Below are 19,432 nucleotides of genomic sequence, written 5' to 3'. Positions count from 1 at the left end.
GCTTGCTTTTTGCTCAGGTGCTTTGGCCGTTGTGCGCAACTGTCTTGGAGTTGAGCGACATGAATTTAGACGAGCGTGAATGATTTGTACATCTCAATCGAACTCTCATTGGAATTAGAATTTGGAAGTGTTGGCGTGGCAATGTCGATGAATTTTTTGATAAACGCTGCGATACCTTCACCTCTTTATTTCTCTCAGCAGCTCAACACCACAAATCGTAAGCCCATTCGAGCTCCACTTCGCTGCTCCACGTAATGAAACTTATCCCGCACCGCAGTTCTACTTCTGTTTAATAATTTCAATTAATAAAATTGTTTTATTATTGGCAGGAACAACGGGGAGGTTAATGACTTGTCTACAATTCCCTCACAAATTGAGTGAGTGATCTTATTTTTCCTTTTAAATCAAATTCTTATTGCTATAGTTTTGGATACAATTACTCCTATTCCAAAAAAAAAATCTGAATCATTTTGTTTTTATTTTTTAAAATATGCATTGTAGGTTAGGAGCTCAGGATAACACTGGGGTGTCTAAGGTGTGTGTCTACAGGTTGCTTTTGCTTGTCTTGTATATTCAATACTTCATTTTCTCTTTTATTAAGAGTTTTGTTGTTTGCTTATAGGAAGAGTTTCGGTCTTCAAGTATTGAACGGGAAATGAAAAATAATGACATTTGGCGGCTCTTTAAAGAAGCTCAGCGGAGTTAGTCTTTATTTAACTATGCTTGTTTGTTCTTCTCTTTCTAATCTGTGAATTTTATGTGATATGATTGTTGCATTACGATTTATCTCTTTCTGATTTTATCTTCAGATATTTTGTACTTGAACAAGCAACGTCTCGATGCTGTTGAGGAGCTGAACAAAACAAACAGAGAAAAACAGTTGTTGCTTGAGAAGATAGAGCAGCTAGAGGTGGAAAAGCAGGCTGGTCTTGGGAAAGGTGGCTCTATCTTGAATCTAAGCATCTTTATTATTGAAGAACTAAATGAGGTTTTAAACAGTATATCCTTGTTTTCTTTACTTGTTCTTCAGCTTCGCATTTCTTGTAATTTAACATTTGTGTGATGTATTACTGTGAATAGGATTATTTATATTGGAATAACTTCTACACTAAAACTGCTAGCTAAGCAAAGGGAAAGGTGGTTCTCCTTTGAAAATATTGCGTCAAGTTTAGCTTGGAGTATAGTTATTTGTGCGGTTTAGAACATTTTAAGTGTTGTGAGTGTCTACTATATGTGAATTCTTGAAGATGTAACAATGTCTTTTCTGCTTGCTCTCAGGTTGAGAATTTCCTAATAAATACACACTGTCAACTTTTTTGGAGTTTACTAAACATATTATTATTTAGAAAGTAGCTTTTATTCGTAATAATTAGGATTTCACTTTGAAAAACACAGTTACATGGTTTCTCTATCTAAACCAGGTAATTTATCAATTTTCTGGGAGCTGCTACTTCGAATAGACTCAATGGTTCTCACAGGCATGATTAACTCTGGGGAGGCATCAAATTTGAGAAAGCTGGTGTTCGATTACAAAGTTAGTGTTGCTGATCTTTTTGCTGACATTCTGCCAGAAGGGGATGCTGATCTTTTGGCGGAACTTCGCCGCTTCGGCAGTGGAAGCAAAAAGTAAAATTTTCAAGTAGAAGTTTCGATTGACTTTTACTTTTGAACTCTCAAGGAAAATGTTCCTATATAGAATGCTAAAAGAAGAAAAACTATGCATGTTCTGGCATATGTATACATATACACACACAACAGAGACACATACATGATAGTAGGGTTAGACATAATAACCATGCGTGGTGGGTTTGAGTTAATAAAAGTTTCTCCCATAAAATGTGAATGGGTTCGAACTGAATTAGACATTTAAAATACTAACTAACCTCCAACCTTATCACAATTTTGAAAAGAAAAACTACTTGCAGTCTGCTTATATGATCATTGCCCAAGCTAAGAAAGGATGGGTAGCTGAGGAGGGTTGTATGGAGAAATGGTTAAGGTAAATGGTTTGTGGAGTCTTGCAACAACTCTATTATACTTGAGATTATGTTTCCTGTATAGCACTTCAATAAATGGAACTTTTCTGTGTTCACTTAGCAAAGTTCTGTTCTGTTCCTCTTGGTGAATGTTGCATTTTTTTCCTTTTCCTACCTCTTTCATTAAATAATTTTTCTATCCTAATAACCTTGCTGTTTATCTCTGCAATCCAGGAATGGCTTTCACATTATCCACATCTGCACAGAAATGGACCCATTGGTCTCAATAGGATCATTGGCATCATATGTAACTGGCTTATCTGGTGCACTGCAGAGAAAGGGGCACTTAGTGGAGGTCATTTTGCCAAAGTAATAGATGAATGTTATATTTTTTACTCTTTTATATACCTTAAGGCAAAATTTTGTCAACTTCTAGATCTATTGTTATCTTGTTTATTTACATATGAATTTGATAGGATGTCAATGTCAGAGCATTTTTATTTGAATCTCCTCATTTATTATGAAAATAGAGAAGCTTTCAGTTTCTACACAATCCTCTTCATTCATTTAGTCAGAAAAAAAAATTAAAGCGTTGAATGATAATGTTACTTGAGGAAAACTCTGTGCTTTTAGCAATTTTGGTGTCGCCATGCTGGAAACCTCCTCTACATCTCCTTTCTTGGTTTAACAACCAACATCCTTCCTTTGGTTCTTGGGAACAGTGAGAACTTGGTGTACCTGGGAATAAGGAGACCACACTCAAGATAGTATCGAAGCATCTGTGCTTCCACGGTTCCATCTAAATATGTTGTGGTGACATGGGATGATAAGCACTCTAGCTGAATTTGTCACTGTTCCATACAGTTAGGAGTATTAACATACATAAATATGTGTCAGAACTAGCATTTCAGAATTATCATAGATCACTTGTAAAATGAGTTGATTATCTCTCTCTTGATGTCAGTATAATTTTTCATTATAATTTGTATTTATCGAGAAAGGCAATAGTGAGATTGTTTATCATAACAGGACTGTGTAAACTATAACTGCTGATTCATAATGGAGAAAATAAATGGAGTATACCCTATGTCTGAAGCACCATTATTTTTTGTTTATAATTTGGACTATGAGCTTGAAGCTCCTTATTCTCTGAATTAAAGCAATCTACCTGGTAATTAGGTATGCTTGTATGAATCTGGATGGAGTCCAAGGGCTGCGAGAAATCAAGGCGGAATGTTATTCATATTTTAATGGTCAATTACATGCCAACAAAATTTGGATTGGGTGAGTTTGGGTTCTTTATACTGCAAATTCATGTTGGTTTCTAGGTCTCGGTCAAATTTTCTTTTGGTTATTGGTGGTTTAGTTTTTTTTATTGTTTCCTTCTTTTCTGTTCTGGGGAGAGGGAGGTGGGTGAAACAAAATGAATATAGAACTGCAGTTTTCAATATGTATTACTTTATGCCATTACAATCAACTCTTACCTGATACAATCAACTCTTTCCTTTTCATGCTCATTGTCCAGTGTTGTCAGTGGGATTGGAGTCACATTCATTCAGCCTTTGCACTACTCATCATTTTTCAACCGCGAGAGTGTATACGGTTACTCAGATGACTTTGAGCGGTTTGTAAAGTTATTTCTTTACCTTTTTTGCTATTGGTCGACTTAACTTTTGCTGTCATCTGCAGTTCCTATTTGTTTCGTGATGAGTTTTGTCTTTGATGCTTTCAGATTTACCTATTTTTCTCGGGCTTCATTGGATTATATTGTAAAATCCAGAAAGCAGCCTGATGTTTTGCACATACACAACTGGGAGACTGCTATTGTTGGGCCACTTTTCTGGGATATATTTGTTAAACAGGTGCAGCTTGGAACTTTTAGGTGGCATATATCATAGATGCATGATTAGAGAAGGCAAAATCCTTTCTAAAATCTTTGTTATAGGCAATAAATTGAAATGGAGCCAATCACTCTTTTACTAAATGTTTTCTTGCTCTCATATGTAGGGACTTGAAGGTACTAGAATTTTGTTATCCTGCCATAACCTTAATTCACTGGTAGGTTACCTTACTTTTACCTTTCTGGATTTATGTCCTCTAAATCCTCTTGACATTGACACAACACTACATGCTCAAAACGTTTTAGTGTCTTGAGCATCCTGATAAGCTAGCACTCTGCGGACTTGATCCTGCTAGGCTTCATCGTCCTGATCGTTTGCAGGATAACACTAAAACTCATCTAGTCAATATTTTGAAGGTAAATACGTCTGCTTAATTGAACTTTCCTCTTCCTGTGGTCTCTTATTCCTGAATACAAACTTAGCCTAGCACGTTCTGATTTTGTAGCCAAAATTGTAACTGGCCATCCACCTGGACAGGATTTATTTCAAGTATTTCCAAATGACATATCCCCTGCTGAATTCATATGTTAAATTATACTGCCTGGAGGACTAGATGCTCTTTCATCAAGGAGTGGTCATCTAATATATTGTTTATTAATTTTAGTTGATTTAGTGAAGAAGCCAGCATTAACATATGTGATTATTAACTGACAGAGACAGAGTGGAGCCCAATTCTGGTTATAGTATTGTTATCAAGTAGCATAGCAACATAGGAATTTTTATGTTCAAAGGCTTTACAATATGTGAGATGGAAAGTACTACTTTCTGCTGTTATGACTTTTTCCCCTTAACCTTGAGTACTGAATTTTATATAGTGACAAATTGAAGTTGTCCCTAGTTTGTCACCTAATGATGAACAACAAAAGAGTTTTCCTAAGTTTGGCCTTGTATTTTGAACTTGGAAAGAGTTTTGTCTTTTCATCAAATTTTTGTTACGTGGAAATGGGATGCCTCTCTCAGGATAGAGATGAGAATCATTAGATCTACTTCAAGTCTAATTGAAATTAAACTGGAACTGACTGGTTTATGATTTAACACAATTTGCAGGACTTTAATAAGATCAGTAATACCCATTTTAACACAAAAGAATAATTTCCCTTTCTCAGCCTCTCTTTTTTTCTTTTCTGGGTACTCCTGATTTTATTTCTTAAATGTGCCAAACATCACCACAGTGTCTATTGTGTTATTGTGTTAAATTCCTCATTCATTAGAAGCTTTAGTTTATTTTGGTTGTCTGTCATAGGTTCAAGATACTATTTTCTCCCCACTTGCAGGGTGGTGTAGTTTACTCGAATAAAGTTGTAATAGTGTCATCTATGCATTCAAAGGGCAGGATCATCCGCAGTTTGAGTCATGGGCTAGAATCTACCTTAGCCATTCACCAGTGAGTAACATTGTGTGCCATTCCTGAACTTTATCTTTCAAATATCTTGTGACATACCTGTTTTGGCATTTTTCCATTCTTCTTCATGCAAAATGAGATAGAGCTGAAACTTTTTGCTATCACTATTGATTTCTGATATTTTGGCTGCAACAAATTGATTTGTTCTGGTATTTTCTTCATCCCACCACATTTGGCTGCAGGGACAAGTTGCTTGTTGCTCCTTGTGGATTTGACAGCTCCACTTGGGATCCTTCAAACGACAAATTTCTTACAGAAAATTATTGTGCAGAGGACATGAAGGGAAAAACTGTTTGCAAAGTTACGCTACAACAGCAGCTGGGGTTATCCAAAGATGCTTCTACTATTGTTGTAAGTGTTATCCAATGGTCAGTTCTAAATGATAACATTGTAATGTAATCAACACAAACTTCTGCTTCTGCAGGAATGAGCAATAACACTTAAATGTAATCATATACATTACTTTCAGATGAAAAATTCATCTTGGACCGTAAAGCACAATTGAGTTTTCAATTACACTGCAAAGAATATGTTGATGTAGACAATAAGCTGGGAAAAAAAAAAAAAAGAAAAGAGAGAGAGAGATAGAAAGAAAGGAGAGGTAATACAAAACTAGAAAAGGTAAGAAAAGACGAGAGTAATTAAGCGGAACTCCAATTTTCATTCTTTTGATAGTCAATCAAGTCTGTTAGAAACTCCTTATTTGCAGTTCCCAAAACCAAAATTGGAAAGGAAACTAGAAATAAACACTTAACAAGAAACGAAATATCTTCTTGTCAGATGATGACAAACTAAATCAATTCGAATACGGGGGAGAGCGAGTTCCCAAACTGAAAGTGGCTCCTAACTTGAATAATTCTAATCCGATAACGTCAATCTATACTACATTTTTCACCTTTATATCATTGTTTTTTTTTCCCCATTTTCTCCCAAATATTTCTGAGAAGCAAAATCAATTATTTCATCAGGTTGGTTGCATCTTCTCAGATGTATCAGATGTGTTTTTGGAGAACCTGAAGGCAGTCGTACGAGGTGCTAAAATGAGGGGTATCCAGGTTTGTAATTCTGTCTGAATTGTGTATTTTACTCTGACAGAATGCATTGCTAGTAGCTAAATTTACAGAAAACCTAGTTGGCTGATATTATCGTGCAATTAATTTTAAATATTAAGATATATGCTGTCATTCCTTTCGAGGTTATAGCAGCTTGTCAATTAGAAAGATTACTTTCTTTAAAATTTATCTGGCTTGTATTTGTGTTTTCTTGCAACGGATTCTCCATGGATGTGAACTTCGAAGTGATTCTGTACAGTTTGTCTTCACGGGGACTAACAAACTGCCAAGTGCAAGTAGGGCGCTGGTTTCTTTTCAGGAAGAACTCAAGGTAAAGGCCTGAATGCATTTTGTTTGTCTTTGCTTTCCTACAAATTTTACATGTTCAAACAGAAATTGTCCCCTTTCTGAAGCCATTTTTCTTTTCAGGAAAAGGCCAAAATTAAATGAAAAAAGTTTCTTAAGCTCATTATAGCATTTGCTGTCTTTTCTGCTTAACTTACAATGATAGTTTTTAAAAATTTTCATTCTAGCTTAACTCCAATAGTCTAATTTGGTAACTGGTGTTCTCATCTCTTCACAGGATGGAATTGTGATATTCGTGGACAGCTATGATGATGCTCTATTGCATTTGATCTTTTCAGGATCTGATATTATCTTGTGCCATTCCTTTCATGATCCTCTGCTCCAAGTGCCAGTAAGCTAAAAATAACTTAGCTTATCTAGGCAATGGTATTAGCTTTTTATAAAATACTGGAAGCAAGGTTTTCTCTGTGACTATCATCAGAATCCATGCTATCATCTAGAAAACCTTTGGGCTTTGCTGAATAGCTTCATATGAATGTAGATGCTTGTAACATAATAACAACAAATGCAGACAACTCAACTGGAGTTTTTGCCCAGTGGCTGGCCTGCTATATCCTCTTTCTGCCCAAGATTCTGATCCTTGCTAAGAGCCTTGACGGATTCTATTTTAATTGATCTCTTGCCTTGTGATCTTTGTTACATTTGCATTATCGATCTTCTGTGTACTTGATTAAATCAATTTTGAAAACTTTGTCATGAAATTGTTATAATCTCCAAGTCTCACATCGTTGTTTGGCCTCTTTCTACCATATAAGTGTGTACTAAAAGCTGTTGTTTTCTTTGTGTAATTTGAATAATGTAGCTTAAGGCTTTAAAATATGGAGCTGCTCCAATTGCTGTAACCTCTAGCGATATCGAATTCAGGTAATGATATTTTGTATACATTGGATGTTACTGAAAAGAATACCAGTGTGACTTTGCCTCCCCCTCAAAAGACTCATGCTGTATGCCCAATTTGTCCTAGCAGGTATTTTGCAGAATTTGACCACGAGAGCACTAGATTTTCACGGTTCATCAGTTCTACCTTCGGAAATATTTCCCTAAGCCAGGCTCTGGAAGAAATTGTGAGTATACCTGTAGATAAACTCTTAATGATTTATGATTTGACAGCGGGATATTTTTATGAATGTAAAGGATGTTTTGATGCCTACCAAAGTCTTCTTCCCATGTTTTCAAATTTTTATTTATTTATTTTTTGGTGTAGAAAAACAACCCTTTGTCATGGAAAAGGAAGATCAAGGATGCCATGTTACAGGACTTCTCATGGGATGCTGAGTGCTATGACATTCACATTTCTGCGTACACGGCTATAAAGAATCTATGAAACGAGCAAATATGTATGCACATTATGTATATTCAATGAGTATAGCTAATTATGCATGCCGGTTGCATAAGTTATGTCTCCATCCATGAGGACCTAGCCTGGAGGTAATAAACTGGGAGAATAAGGGACTCAATTCAGTTGAAAAGCTTTTTTCATTTAGTATATAAAAGGAGATGGAAATAAGTGGGGATTAGCAGCCCGCTTGTTCTTGCTGTGAAGTGGCCTGATATTAAGATGAGCAGTGTCACTTGATAGAAAAATAATGTTATAAATTGTTGATATAAAAGCAATTTTTGATTTATTTTTATCCTCGTTTGCAGAATTAAATATCTCACGGATCCATCCCCTATTCCCTTTGGCATTTCCGTTTTCTGTCAGCCAGTGGATTGGTTTTAATTCTTTTAATAATTTATAAATGGACCTTGCTACCTTAGTGTGTGTGAGAACAAGGTTGTAATACTCCTGTAATTTTCTTTTTCATAGTAAATTACATGTTACCTAATAGAAATCACAGCGTGAAATAAGTGATTAGTGCTTAACAAGAAGTCATATAAATTGAGGCGCTTCTTAAATTAAAAATGAAAATCATAATCCGCTGTCGGGGAGGGTCAACACATTGACACTACTAAATGAACCGTGCTATGTGCATAATAAAAGGCCTTGATTTCTTACATAATAATCATGTAAGTTACTCACAATTATAAAGTTACACAAAACAAATTAAGTTTAATTTACTTAATATAACTTTGTGCTTATATGATGTATTATGTATGAGATCTCTTGCCTTAAGTGGAAAAGACATAACAGAATATCCCGTGTGGGTGACATTGGAGGAATGAGGGGGAGTGGATGGTTGTTGATTGCGTAAACACATAGAAACTGAAAAAATAAAACGAAAATAAAATTTTAAAATATAATTAAAAAAAAAAAGGGACAGAGAGATGTTGTCAGCGTCAAGTAACCGGAGTGATGATGTGGTCGATGTCGATCAGAATTCTCAACCCAATCTACCCATACAACAGTCGAAAAATCAATCTCTCTCTCATCGGCCTCCGCCTTTAGCTGAAGTCGAAATGGCCACCAGGTCCCTCTCAGAAGACTCGCCTCCAACTCCTTCTTGGTTCACTCCCAAACGGTATTTTACTTTCTTTTTTCTCATATCTTTTAGCGAATAATTTGAAAGAAATTTACGATCAACTTGTGGAGTTTAACTAGTCCGTGTGCTACTTTGTATGTTTAATTATGATTTGTGCGCGTTTGTGTGTGAATTACTGGTAATAGATGAGTTTAGAACTGTTAGGGCTTCGACTATTCGTGTATTATCTTAACGAAAATCTTAATGAAATTAACACTTGCTCTGTTCAAGATTATTAATGAAATTGAAAAGAAACTGTTGCTGCTAGAGTTATTGTAAATTGAAGAATGTGTTCTAGTAATAGAAATTGGGTCAGATTTAATTGAAAACTTGTTCTGTTACTTAGTATAAGTATAACCTCCATCACAGTTAAGTTTTAGATTATGAATTGGGTTACAATTATTTATTTTTCTTTCTGTTTCTTGTGGATTCGCATTAATTTAGTCTCTTAATTTGCAGTTTGCTCGTCATCTTTTGTGTGATCAACATGTTAAATTATGTTGATCGAGGAGCTATAGCGAGCAATGGTGTCAATGGGAGTCAAAGAACTTGCGATGATAAAGGAATATGTACTTCTGGTAGCGGGATTCAGTTAAGATTTACTTTAGGTTTTTGCTCGGTTGTGTGGCTCTGTTAAAAGTTATGTTCAGTGTTTATACATCCTTGTATCATATACTTGTCACATGATGAATTTGCATCTTAGTTTAATTTTTCGAACAACTGGTGGACTTTTGTATTCCAAGATTGCTTTGCATGTTATTGAGTATCAGCAACAGAGTTATCAATCCTGTTTTTCTTGTATGGTCGGATACCATCATTGTCTGGCCATATGGTAGTGTTCTTGTTACATTTGCTTGTTTGCAAGGGCAACTTGGGAATCACAAGCACCAGGCTAGGTTGGCAACCTTCACACAACACGCACAGCCAATTTTGCACATACCTACCTACATCTGCATTTTATCCAAATGGTGTATGCTTTATTGCATTGGAAGGACATAAACGTTCTTGTATTAGCAACTTCCATCCTTTTGGCTATCAGCTTTCAAAATTTTGGCTGGTGATTACTTGGTTTATATTTTCTTAAAGTACATGGTTCTTGCAGGGGTGATTTTAGGTTGAATAACTTCCAAGATGGTGTTCTATCATCTGCGTTTATGGTTGGACTGCTTGTCGCTTCACCAATATTTGCTTCTTTGGCAAAGAGGTGAACATCTTCACTAGATATATGGCTGATTTAGTCTGCTGTTCTGTATTTTGAATATAGGGAGAGATCAAGTGTGGGCAAGACTAGTGGGTTGGATGAAGGAACTGAAACAAGATACAGCTTCTAATAAAGAGTAGAAAATGCAAATAGATGCTGGCAAATGGACCACAATCAGTGCTTTCATTTTTTATTTTTAGTTCTGATTCTCTTTACCGTAATTGTTGATGCACTGCGATGCAGTGTGGAAGAGTTTCTTTGTTAAACGTCCTTTTGCATTCATGTATTATTATGCCTTATTGGCCTAATTTTGAAGAGAAGTATGAAAAAAAAAAATTTCTCTCTTTGAGAAAGCTAGCTGCTGGCAGTTCGGTAAATCTTTTAGAGTTTACTGTTACCCAATTGGTCTGTAGTTCTCATCGTTGTTCTCAATGCAGTCACAATCCTTTTAGGCTTATTGGTGTTGGATTATCTGTCTGGACATTTGCTACAGCTGGGTGCGGTAGTTCATTTGATTTTTGGTCTATCGCAATATGTCGCATGTAAGTTTTGACATTGTCCTGCTTTTGAAGCTTTTTTCTTTGTCCAATCATTGCAATTGTAATTTTTTCTGCTAAGCTTTTAGATACAATGTTGGTCTTCTTCTTTTAGGTTGGTTGGTGTTGGTGAAGCCTCTTTCATAAGTCTTGCAGCTCCATTTATAGATGACAATGCTCCTATTCCTCAGGTTGTTGGTTTTGTTTCTTTTCTTGAAGAATGTCTAAAGCTAGATTTTTCCTCTGTTTTTGCTCATTGCATAATTACTATAAGTAATTCTCTCTCATAATTCCAGAAAACAGCTTGGCTTGCAATGTTCTACATGTGTATACCAACTGGAGTTGCTTTGGGCTATGTTTATGGTGGACTTGTAAGTGTGCATGTTTGATTCACCGCTTCCACAGTCTTTTTATCTGGTTCTTTTCTGTTGTTTAAGTTATATCCTTTTCATTATCAGTTTATTTGTTGTATCTAGTCAATCATACTTTAATCTTTGATTGCTATTGTGCTTTTGAATTGATTTTGGCTCGATTAATTTTAGAAGGGTTTGGTTTTGTTTTATAGTTTTTTTTTTCATTTTCTTTTATTATTATTAATAACCATTCCAGATCTGGAAAAGCCCTCCTGATTGGTGGTTGTCCATAACAAAGATAAAGTCGTTCAACTTCTGAATACTTGTTTAGTTATATGCCTGAGTTATTTTTATTTTTTTTTGCTTTTCTGTCCTTATGGCTCTGTAATAAAAGAATTTTTCTGCAAATTGTCTTTGGCTTGTACTGGAGTAATTTTGATGTCCGTATCCCTTCTTTGAACTTGATGGTGTTAAACTTGTCGTCTGTTTTAGTGGTCCAATGTTTTTATAGGTACGTTAAGTGACAGTCCTGTATATTTCTCTCTCTCTCTCTCTCTCACGATCGTAAAGTTCGATGATAGTTATCTTCTTCTTATTCTCACTATTTAGGTTGGAAGCCATTTAAACTGGCGCTACGCTTTCTGGGGAGAGGCCATTCTAATGCTTCCATTTGCTGTTTTGGGTTTTGTCATTAAACCTTTGCAGTTAAAAGGTGTGTGTATAATGATTTATCATCCACCCTTCAGAAGGTTCTCAATATCTCTTGTTCCACATTAATTTACCTGTTATTGAACTACGACCACAGGGTTTGCTCCTGCTGAATCAGGAAAAGCTCAAGTTGTTGCTTCTGTCTCTGAAGGTACTGCTTGGTCTTCATTATTTTGTCATAATTATTTGTAAGTACTGCTGTTAGTTATTTTATTTTTTTGCCCGAAAAAATTTCTACAGTTTGTCCTGTTACAGAAGTTCTGAATTGCTTACTGTGTTGTCAACTGCTAGTAATTACAGTGAAGCTCCAAAAGTATAAATTCTTTTTATCTCCATCCTATACTGTTGGTTTCTTCATTCTTGAATTATTTTTCTTATTTTATCTTCTTAGGCGGGCTTTTGGGGGGGGGGGGGGGGGTCATTGCCTTTTCTGTTCCCTTCAAGCACTGATTCCTTCTGTTGCAGGTTCAGAGGCTTCAAACTTAAATGATCATGTGTCTGAAGATATCAGTGATCAAGCCTCTGAAAGAAGTATCAAGTGAGTGGCTTTTGAATGTTTGATGTACATTAAGCTATGCCTTACAAAGCAAAGGCATAAATGGAGAACCAATTTATACTTTATAATTGATTAATGGTTATATTCTTTTCCTGACGACAATCCTTCTATGTTGCAGGTCGATAGGTGAATCCAGATTTTTGAATCAGTTATCTCAATTTTCACAAGACACGAAAGTTCTTTTGCAAGAGAAGGTTTATGTTGTAAATGTTCTAGGTATCTGCCAGGTTCTCTCCTCAATGGCATCATGCATTCTTATTTTTATATTAATATCAATCCAATGGAGCACAAATCTTAATGATCTTGCTCGTCCTACTTTTTGTGGTTCCAAAACTTTAGTTACATTGATGTCTGGGAATCTATGTGTGGTTTATTTCAGATTATTTACAATGTATTGCAAACTTTGGATTTGTGGAGAATCTTTTAACTTTTTAAACTCTTTAATTTGTTGGCAGGATACATAGCATACAACTTTGTCATTGGAGCATACTCATATTGGGGCCCTAAGGCTGGTTATAATATTTATCACATGGTACTACAATGATACTTTTCTTTTTGTTTTTAGTTTTTCATTCATCTTATTGCATTACGTTGTAACCTGCTGCTGTTTAAAGAAAAATTGCTAATTTTCTTTATTTTTATTCTTCTTTTATTTTATATATTTATTTATTTTTTTGGTGTTTTTATGTTGACAAACTGATTACCGTTGACACTTTTTATAGAGTAATGCGGACATGATGTTTGGAGGGGTTACAATTGTTTGTGGAATTGTGGGAACCATATCTGGAGGCTTCATTCTTGATCAAATGGGTGCTACAATCTCTAATGCTTTTAAGGTGAGTTCTGTTGTATCACAAGTATTCTTAGATCATGTTATGGAAATGGCTTCCCTTTCTATGTTACTAGCTAAGTGTTAGAAGGAGAATGAATTTCTTTTAACTTTGTGGGATATTTTACCAAAGTTCGAAGAGGTAGCCATTTGTTTATGGGTTTATTAAATTTGAACTGGTATATGAATGTGTTTGAAGCTAAGTTCTTATTGCATTATACTTTTATTACAGCTTCTTTCTGCAGCAACATTTCTGGGTGCAATATCTTGCCTCACTGCCTTCTGTCTAAGTAGCTTGTATGGTTTCTTAGCTCTTTTCACAGTGGGTGAACTACTTGTCTTTGCCACACAGGTAATATTATAGTTGTCTTGTATGGAGATTTTATTGTCTTCAGCTCATGTTTTGCATGCTTTACATATGTCTTAAGGTTATACATAAAGAGCCAGACCTATTAAAAGTTTCTAGTAGTATTTTACCTTGTTGAAATATCTTGCATTTAACTGGTAATTTATTAAATCCTAGTTGGAATTCGTGGGGATTATCAAACTGGTGATCTGACTCCGGACCTTGCCCTTTACATAACTATATGGATACCTTATGTGGCCCCACTCAGTGCTGGTGTTAGTTTAAGCCATAACGTCAAGGTTTTCTGCAAAGGATTTTCACATATTGGTGATGTACATATGATATTAATCTTGCCCAATTATTGGGCCATTTCAGCATATTCCAGTATGCATCAGTAATGCAATGTTTAAACAGTTTCAATTCCACTAGTAAGGACACCTCTTTGTTCTTCTCATCCCAATGCAGGAGTTGCAGTCACATACTTGGTTCTAGCTTTTCAAATTCTTTAGGAATTTTCACAATGTGTTGATTTAATTTTTAAATTCCTTACAATTTATGTTGCGTACTTGTTTTATCAATTAGATTCTGATATCTCTTTCTAGGCCCCTTTCTGATGTTTGTTTTTTGTTCTTTCATCCAATATGGTTATTTTTTCTTTTCTTTGGTCCAATGTGGTTATTGCTGTATGCTAACTTCATAGCAATGATGTGATATGGATATAACGTTGTGTGCTAGATCTATAGTTATTTGTTACCGTTGTTTTCTGTTTTATATTTTCTTTTTCCCTTTTTTCTTCTTTAATCTTTCTGTGTCATATCCTTAAGTAGCACCTATTTCAATTCCCATTCCTTAAGTTGAGATCAAAGAAAATGTCCATCTTAATGGTGTGTTTGCTTTCTTTAATTTTATGCAATCATTAGGAAGGTGTTGGTGCAGTTGAGCTTGAACTTTTTCTTTACTTTTGTTCAAGGGACTTAGGGTTCGTACTGCATTTTGGCATCATTTTATTAACAGGCTTTATTCTGGTCCAAATTGTTTTTTTCTTTTAGCCTAACTACTTATGCTGACTATTATGCTTTATTGGCTCAGTATATTCATGTTGATGGAGTATTTTATTGGACTATCATTATTATGAAATTTTACCAGTTAACTTTGGCTTGGTAATTCTGAGTCACTCTCTTCTCATGGCATTGCTTTTTGCAGGCTCCAGTTAATTATGTGTGTCTCCATTCTGTCAAACCAAGTCTGAGAGCATTATCAATGGCTATATCCACTGTCTCAATCCACATCTTTGGTGATGTTCCTTCCTCGCCACTTGTTGGTGTCCTCCAGGTGTGCCTTTAAAGTTCTGGTCACTCATATTTTCGGGGTTGTTAAGAGTAGTATTTTGTATTGATGATATCTGAAGTGTCTGGTTCTGATGCATGAATTAGTATGATATATTAGTCTTTTACATTGATTTCGTGATTAAGTGTTTTTAAGAGTGCTGATAATACATATCACTTTCATCCTTGACCAATGCTGTCTGAGATGCCATACCGTCTAAAGTGCTAATAATTCTAAGGAAAATTGACTGCAGTGCAAGAGATGTATTTTATTGGTGGATGTTTAGCTACATGGTGCTTGTAAAAAGGTGTTGTAGAATTATATGAGAAGCCATTTGCATGTAAAGGAATTGTGTTGCTATGCTAATTAACTGGTTAAAACTAAAAAGGGAATTTTGCAAACTTATGAACTGCAAGAATAAGTTCCATTTATTTCGAGGAATTAAATCAGGTTATAGAATGGTCACTGTATTGATTGAGAATCCCAGTATTTTGGTTCCTGTTACTACCTTCATGCTGGCATATTCTGGTGTCACTTCATTATATCTATTAGCTCACTATCTCTGCTTGGTGTTACTTAATATTGCAGTATTTACTTTGGTAAAATAATTGAGGGTGACTGTTGCTTGAAGCACCAATGAATTTTCTGTTTAAGGGAGGTAGCTTATACATTGTGTGGCTTACCTACCCATAGCATTTAGCTTATTTCATTTTATATTTTCAGCTTTTGATTGTTTTTGTGAATCATTTTGACTTAAGCGAATGCCTTACTCAGGATCATGTCAACAATTGGAGAAAAACAACACTTGCTCTGACATCTATATTTTTTCTTGCTGCTGGGATATGGTTTGTAGGTGAGCAAAAGTGTTTATTGGTTATAACTAGTATGTCTTGACTAAGTATTTGTATCCCTTTAATGTTTGGGTCAGCATATGCCTCATATATAACTGATTTTAAACGGTCAAGAATTATACATATAGAAATTTAAAATATAAAACTGAATCTTTAATAGTTGAAGTGAGGATCAAGCTGCATCATATTGTTATATTTCTTTACTTACACTACCCAATGACTTCTTGTAGCATTTATTTATATTGATCTGACCATTAAATCAAATGCATTCCTATAATCTGCCATGCGTGTTAGATATAGTTGTAATTGCATATTTATAGCCATCTGAAACATAAACATTACGAACTGTTATTTTTGGTTTACTGCAGTCAGTTGACCCCTAGGGATGTTTGGTAGTATTGACGTCTAACAGTTAATTTTATGAATTCTGGATCCTATTAAAAGTTTGACTGGTGTACATTTAAGTTTTGCACCAGCTGCACTCTGATGTTAAATATACACTGAAATTCTTTGTAAAATACCATATTGGATTGATCTATAGTGTTCTCTTTAACTATACAGCATATAGCATGCACAAAAATTTTTCTGTGTTTGTTGTCTGATGTTGTTATAGAATGTTTGGGTGCTGTAGAGGTTTGTGGGGCTGTAGTATGAGAGTCTCTGAACTTAGCAAAGTGGAATGGCTAACTGTTGGAAGCGATATTGATATTATTGTATATAATGTAGCCAATCAACTGTATTCTGCTTTTGTGTAGTACAGCTTGGCTTAGGCCGCCGCCAAGTCCATGTGGTTTAATGCAAGTATTTTGTGAGTCATGTTATATTTTCTTGGGAGGATGAAATTTTTTAATGTGGTCATATGTGACTGTTATGCACCACCTTGGTATGCAAATCCAGAATATGGCTTAACAACATAATTCTAGGAAACTTCTGTGCCCAGTGTCAATATGAACTGTCTTTCAACCACTTACCCCCCTCGCCTTCCCCCAAGTTCTGACGCTGATTGTCTGGCCCAGAGTCAATATTAACCGTCTTTTGCCCACTTCCCCCATACCCCAATCACCCAAGGTCCAACCCTGCTGCATGCCATTACCAAGTAGTTTTTATAATCCATGACAGCAAATCCCTGTCATGAACATTAAAAAAAAAAAAGATTTCGACCTTTGTAGTCTGGATGTCTTTTCTATCTGATTCGAGTTTAATAAAGTTGTCTTACACGACCTTTTTGACAGGGATTTTTCTGAAGAGCATTGACAAGTTTAATGAAGATGGTGAAAATCAAATCTCCGTAGATTCAAAGGCCAATATGAAGCCTTTGCTTGAAGGGAATGGGGACAACTTATGATTACATTTGCAACTGTGCCTACATCTTGTGTGCTTCAACAAAAAGGAATGCAAAGTTGCTAATTTGCTTCCACTTGTTTACTGGTTAGCGAATTTAAAAATTTATTTTGGTTGGTTTTGTTAGGCATCTGAGAAGTTGGGGACTGGACGAGAACAGGGTATTGCTGGGAAGGGATCCCTATACTTTCTGAATATTGTATAGCTTTCGGAGCATGGTTTTCAGAGAAATATGATTTAACAGAAAGTCTGATGACAATGTAGAATAGCTCCAAAACGGCTGTATGTGGAGGAGGCATTCTGGTGCTACTTTGAAGTGTTGGTCAAGCCATCTTGCAATCAAAGTGTCTTTCTTGGTATGTGAATAGCATTGGTGTACTTTAACTGAAATTGCAATCAGCTTGTATGTAGTGACGACAACAGTTGGGACTCGAACTAAAACTATATCGAATTCACCTGTATTTTTACAATTGTAATTGTTAAAAAATTAAAATAAATAAAATAAATAACTCTTTTATTAAAATCATGTGTTATTAAACATACTAGATGATGTGTCATTTATCATGAAATTGAACAGGCAATAAAAACAACGTGTCGTTTACAATTTAATCCATAAACGACTAGTCATTTAGAGGGTGCGTTGGTGCATATCAATAATACAAAGCACAAATTGAAAGCAACCAATATGTTCAAATTTCAAATGTTTTTTTTTTCAACCATAGGATCATAAAAAAATATGAATAATGGAATATTAAAAAAGTTGATATAATTTCTTTTTTTATCATTGGTATTTAGAAGAGTACAATTGACGATATTTATTTTAATCAGATTAATCAGATCGGATCAAATTTAATTGGATTTTAATTTTCATCGGTTTTGATTATATTGATTTTCAATAAGTGATTGGATCCAATACATGGTGGGTTAGACTTAGATTGGTATTGAACACCCGTATCGCAAAGCTATATTTATATGATTGGAGTTTATTATGTTGTTATTGTAATTGATTATTAGTACAAGGAATTGTTTTAAAAAATTATTAAAAACATGTGGAATTAAACAAAATAGATGTTGCTTCATTTATCAAAAATAGTCAAGCCTTCACATCATCTATCTAATTCAAAACTAATAATCATTTATGTTTTAATGCATAAACGACGGTCGTCTAAAAGATATGTTAACGGATACTAGTTATGCATGTCAATTGTAAAACTGAGCAGGACGACATGTCCTTTTTTTTTTTTTAAATTAAGTGAAGGACATGTCATTGTAGTGTGAAACTATAAACGACATATCATCTAGTATATACGTCAAATAATATTGTTTATGCACTAATGACAAATCTCTCTCTTTAAAAAAAGATAAAAATTGAAAGGCACCAATGATATAAAGAGAAAAATTATTAGAGTTTATTAAAATTATTTTCATATTCTCAATAGGTGGTAACTGAGTAATTTGGTGAGATAAAGTGAGAGGGGTCAAACTCGAATATCATCATTCTTGCAAAATAGAAAATCCAATGTTATTAGATTGATTTATATATAGACCAATGGTTCAAATCTAATATAAGCATATCCAATTAACTATTTTTAATTTTCTTTATTTATTATTTAAAAAAATTACATATCACCTTTATATTTTACTTGTTAATAAAATAAAACCTAATTTAAAAAAAATGAACTGCAAAATAAAAAATTGTTCATTTATCATTTCTACCAAAGATAGCATGTTTTAAATTAATAATCCGGGCCCCGGTTTCCCTCAGTTGCATGCACATCGTGGGTAGAAATAAGGGTAGGTAGATCATAAAGGTGGTACCACAGTTTTGCACCATAATTTTACTCCGGTATGTTAATTAAATTAAATGGGATGAACTTAAGAGCATATTATGATGATGATGATTGGGATACGCCTGCGGTGTCACACTGTCATGGTCCCTCAACTGACGACAGTCAATATGTTTCTCAGCTGCATTCAATAGTCAACCATTTGTTTGGTTGCAGTAAATTAGTTAACAGTATCATATCATATCATATCTATTTATCTGAAATACATCGTCTTCCCCGGTCATCACCTGACTTGATTGGCGACAGCTGTGCATTTAATCTCTCCTATCGATAGAAAAGGAAACCAATCAGTAAGACCAAGTCCACGAGCATTACTATTCCAAACACAGCATACACACGTGTGATGCCACTTAACCCGTGAACAATCCTAGAGAGAACAAAA

The 19,432-nt window shown here is 34.9% G+C and overlaps 2 protein-coding genes across 8 annotated transcripts; both read left to right on the top strand.

The window, feature by feature from the left end:
- LOC102630794 (probable starch synthase 4, chloroplastic/amyloplastic) lies at positions 1-8,328 on the top strand. 7 transcript variants are annotated; one of them, XM_006466319.4, is made up of 20 exons: positions 3-251; positions 330-377; positions 502-535; positions 623-701; positions 810-938; positions 1,422-1,626; positions 2,211-2,345; positions 3,156-3,260; positions 3,502-3,600; positions 3,709-3,838; positions 3,984-4,034; positions 4,123-4,233; positions 5,152-5,261; positions 5,462-5,630; positions 6,248-6,334; positions 6,591-6,662; positions 6,915-7,028; positions 7,500-7,561; positions 7,665-7,761; positions 7,902-8,328. In XM_006466319.4, the coding sequence occupies exons 1-20, from the start codon at positions 142-144 to the stop codon at positions 8,019-8,021; spliced, it is 2,067 nt and encodes a 688-aa protein (XP_006466382.2). In that variant the 5' UTR covers positions 3-141; the 3' UTR covers positions 8,022-8,328. The 7 variants fall into 7 exon arrangements, 4 of the variants coding, with proteins under 4 accessions (XP_024958478.2, XP_052300141.1, XP_006466382.2 ...); XM_025102713.2 differs by having other exon boundaries at positions 32-217; XM_025102710.2 differs by lacking the exon at positions 6,915-7,028 and having other exon boundaries at positions 2-251.
- Positions 8,329-8,818: 490 nt separating this feature from the next.
- Positions 8,819-17,726, top strand: LOC102631291 (probable sphingolipid transporter spinster homolog 2). The gene is made up of 16 exons (XM_006466321.4): positions 8,819-9,156; positions 9,616-9,747; positions 10,259-10,360; positions 10,795-10,899; positions 11,009-11,084; positions 11,190-11,264; positions 11,856-11,958; positions 12,052-12,105; positions 12,420-12,492; positions 12,629-12,726; positions 12,966-13,042; positions 13,233-13,346; positions 13,572-13,691; positions 14,889-15,017; positions 15,786-15,864; positions 17,095-17,726. The coding sequence occupies exons 1-16, from the start codon at positions 8,963-8,965 to the stop codon at positions 17,205-17,207; spliced, it is 1,644 nt and encodes a 547-aa protein (XP_006466384.2). The 5' UTR covers positions 8,819-8,962; the 3' UTR covers positions 17,208-17,726.
- The last annotated feature ends 1,706 nt before the right edge of the window (positions 17,727-19,432 follow it).

This window comes from Citrus sinensis, chromosome 7 (genome assembly GCF_022201045.2).
Source record: "Citrus sinensis cultivar Valencia sweet orange chromosome 7, DVS_A1.0, whole genome shotgun sequence".
In the NCBI taxonomy this organism is placed as follows: domain Eukaryota; kingdom Viridiplantae; phylum Streptophyta; class Magnoliopsida; order Sapindales; family Rutaceae; genus Citrus; species Citrus sinensis.
The sequence above is the reverse complement of the archived record's forward strand: the minus strand, read 5'-3'. Positions and strand labels throughout refer to the sequence as shown.

What these genes read in the sequence shown, in the direction of transcription:
- LOC102630794 (XM_006466319.4), top strand. Translation starts at nt 142, where the DNA reads ATGTCGATGAATTTTTTGATAAACGCTGCGATACCTTCACCTCTTTAT. An exon ending in GCCATAACCTTAATTCACTG is followed by an intron (nt 4,035 to 4,122) that starts GTAGGTTACCTT and finishes AAAACGTTTTAG; the next exon opens with TGTCTTGAGCATCCTGATAA. An exon ending in GCCAGGCTCTGGAAGAAATT is followed by an intron (nt 7,762 to 7,901) that starts GTGAGTATACCT and finishes TTTTTGGTGTAG; the next exon opens with AAAAACAACCCTTTGTCATG.
- LOC102631291 (XM_006466321.4), top strand. Translation starts at nt 8,963, where the DNA reads ATGTTGTCAGCGTCAAGTAACCGGAGTGATGATGTGGTCGATGTCGAT. An exon ending in ACTTCTGGTAGCGGGATTCA is followed by an intron (nt 9,748 to 10,258) that starts GTTAAGATTTAC and finishes TGGTTCTTGCAG; the next exon opens with GGGTGATTTTAGGTTGAATA. An exon ending in GCTATGTTTATGGTGGACTT is followed by an intron (nt 11,265 to 11,855) that starts GTAAGTGTGCAT and finishes CTCACTATTTAG; the next exon opens with GTTGGAAGCCATTTAAACTG.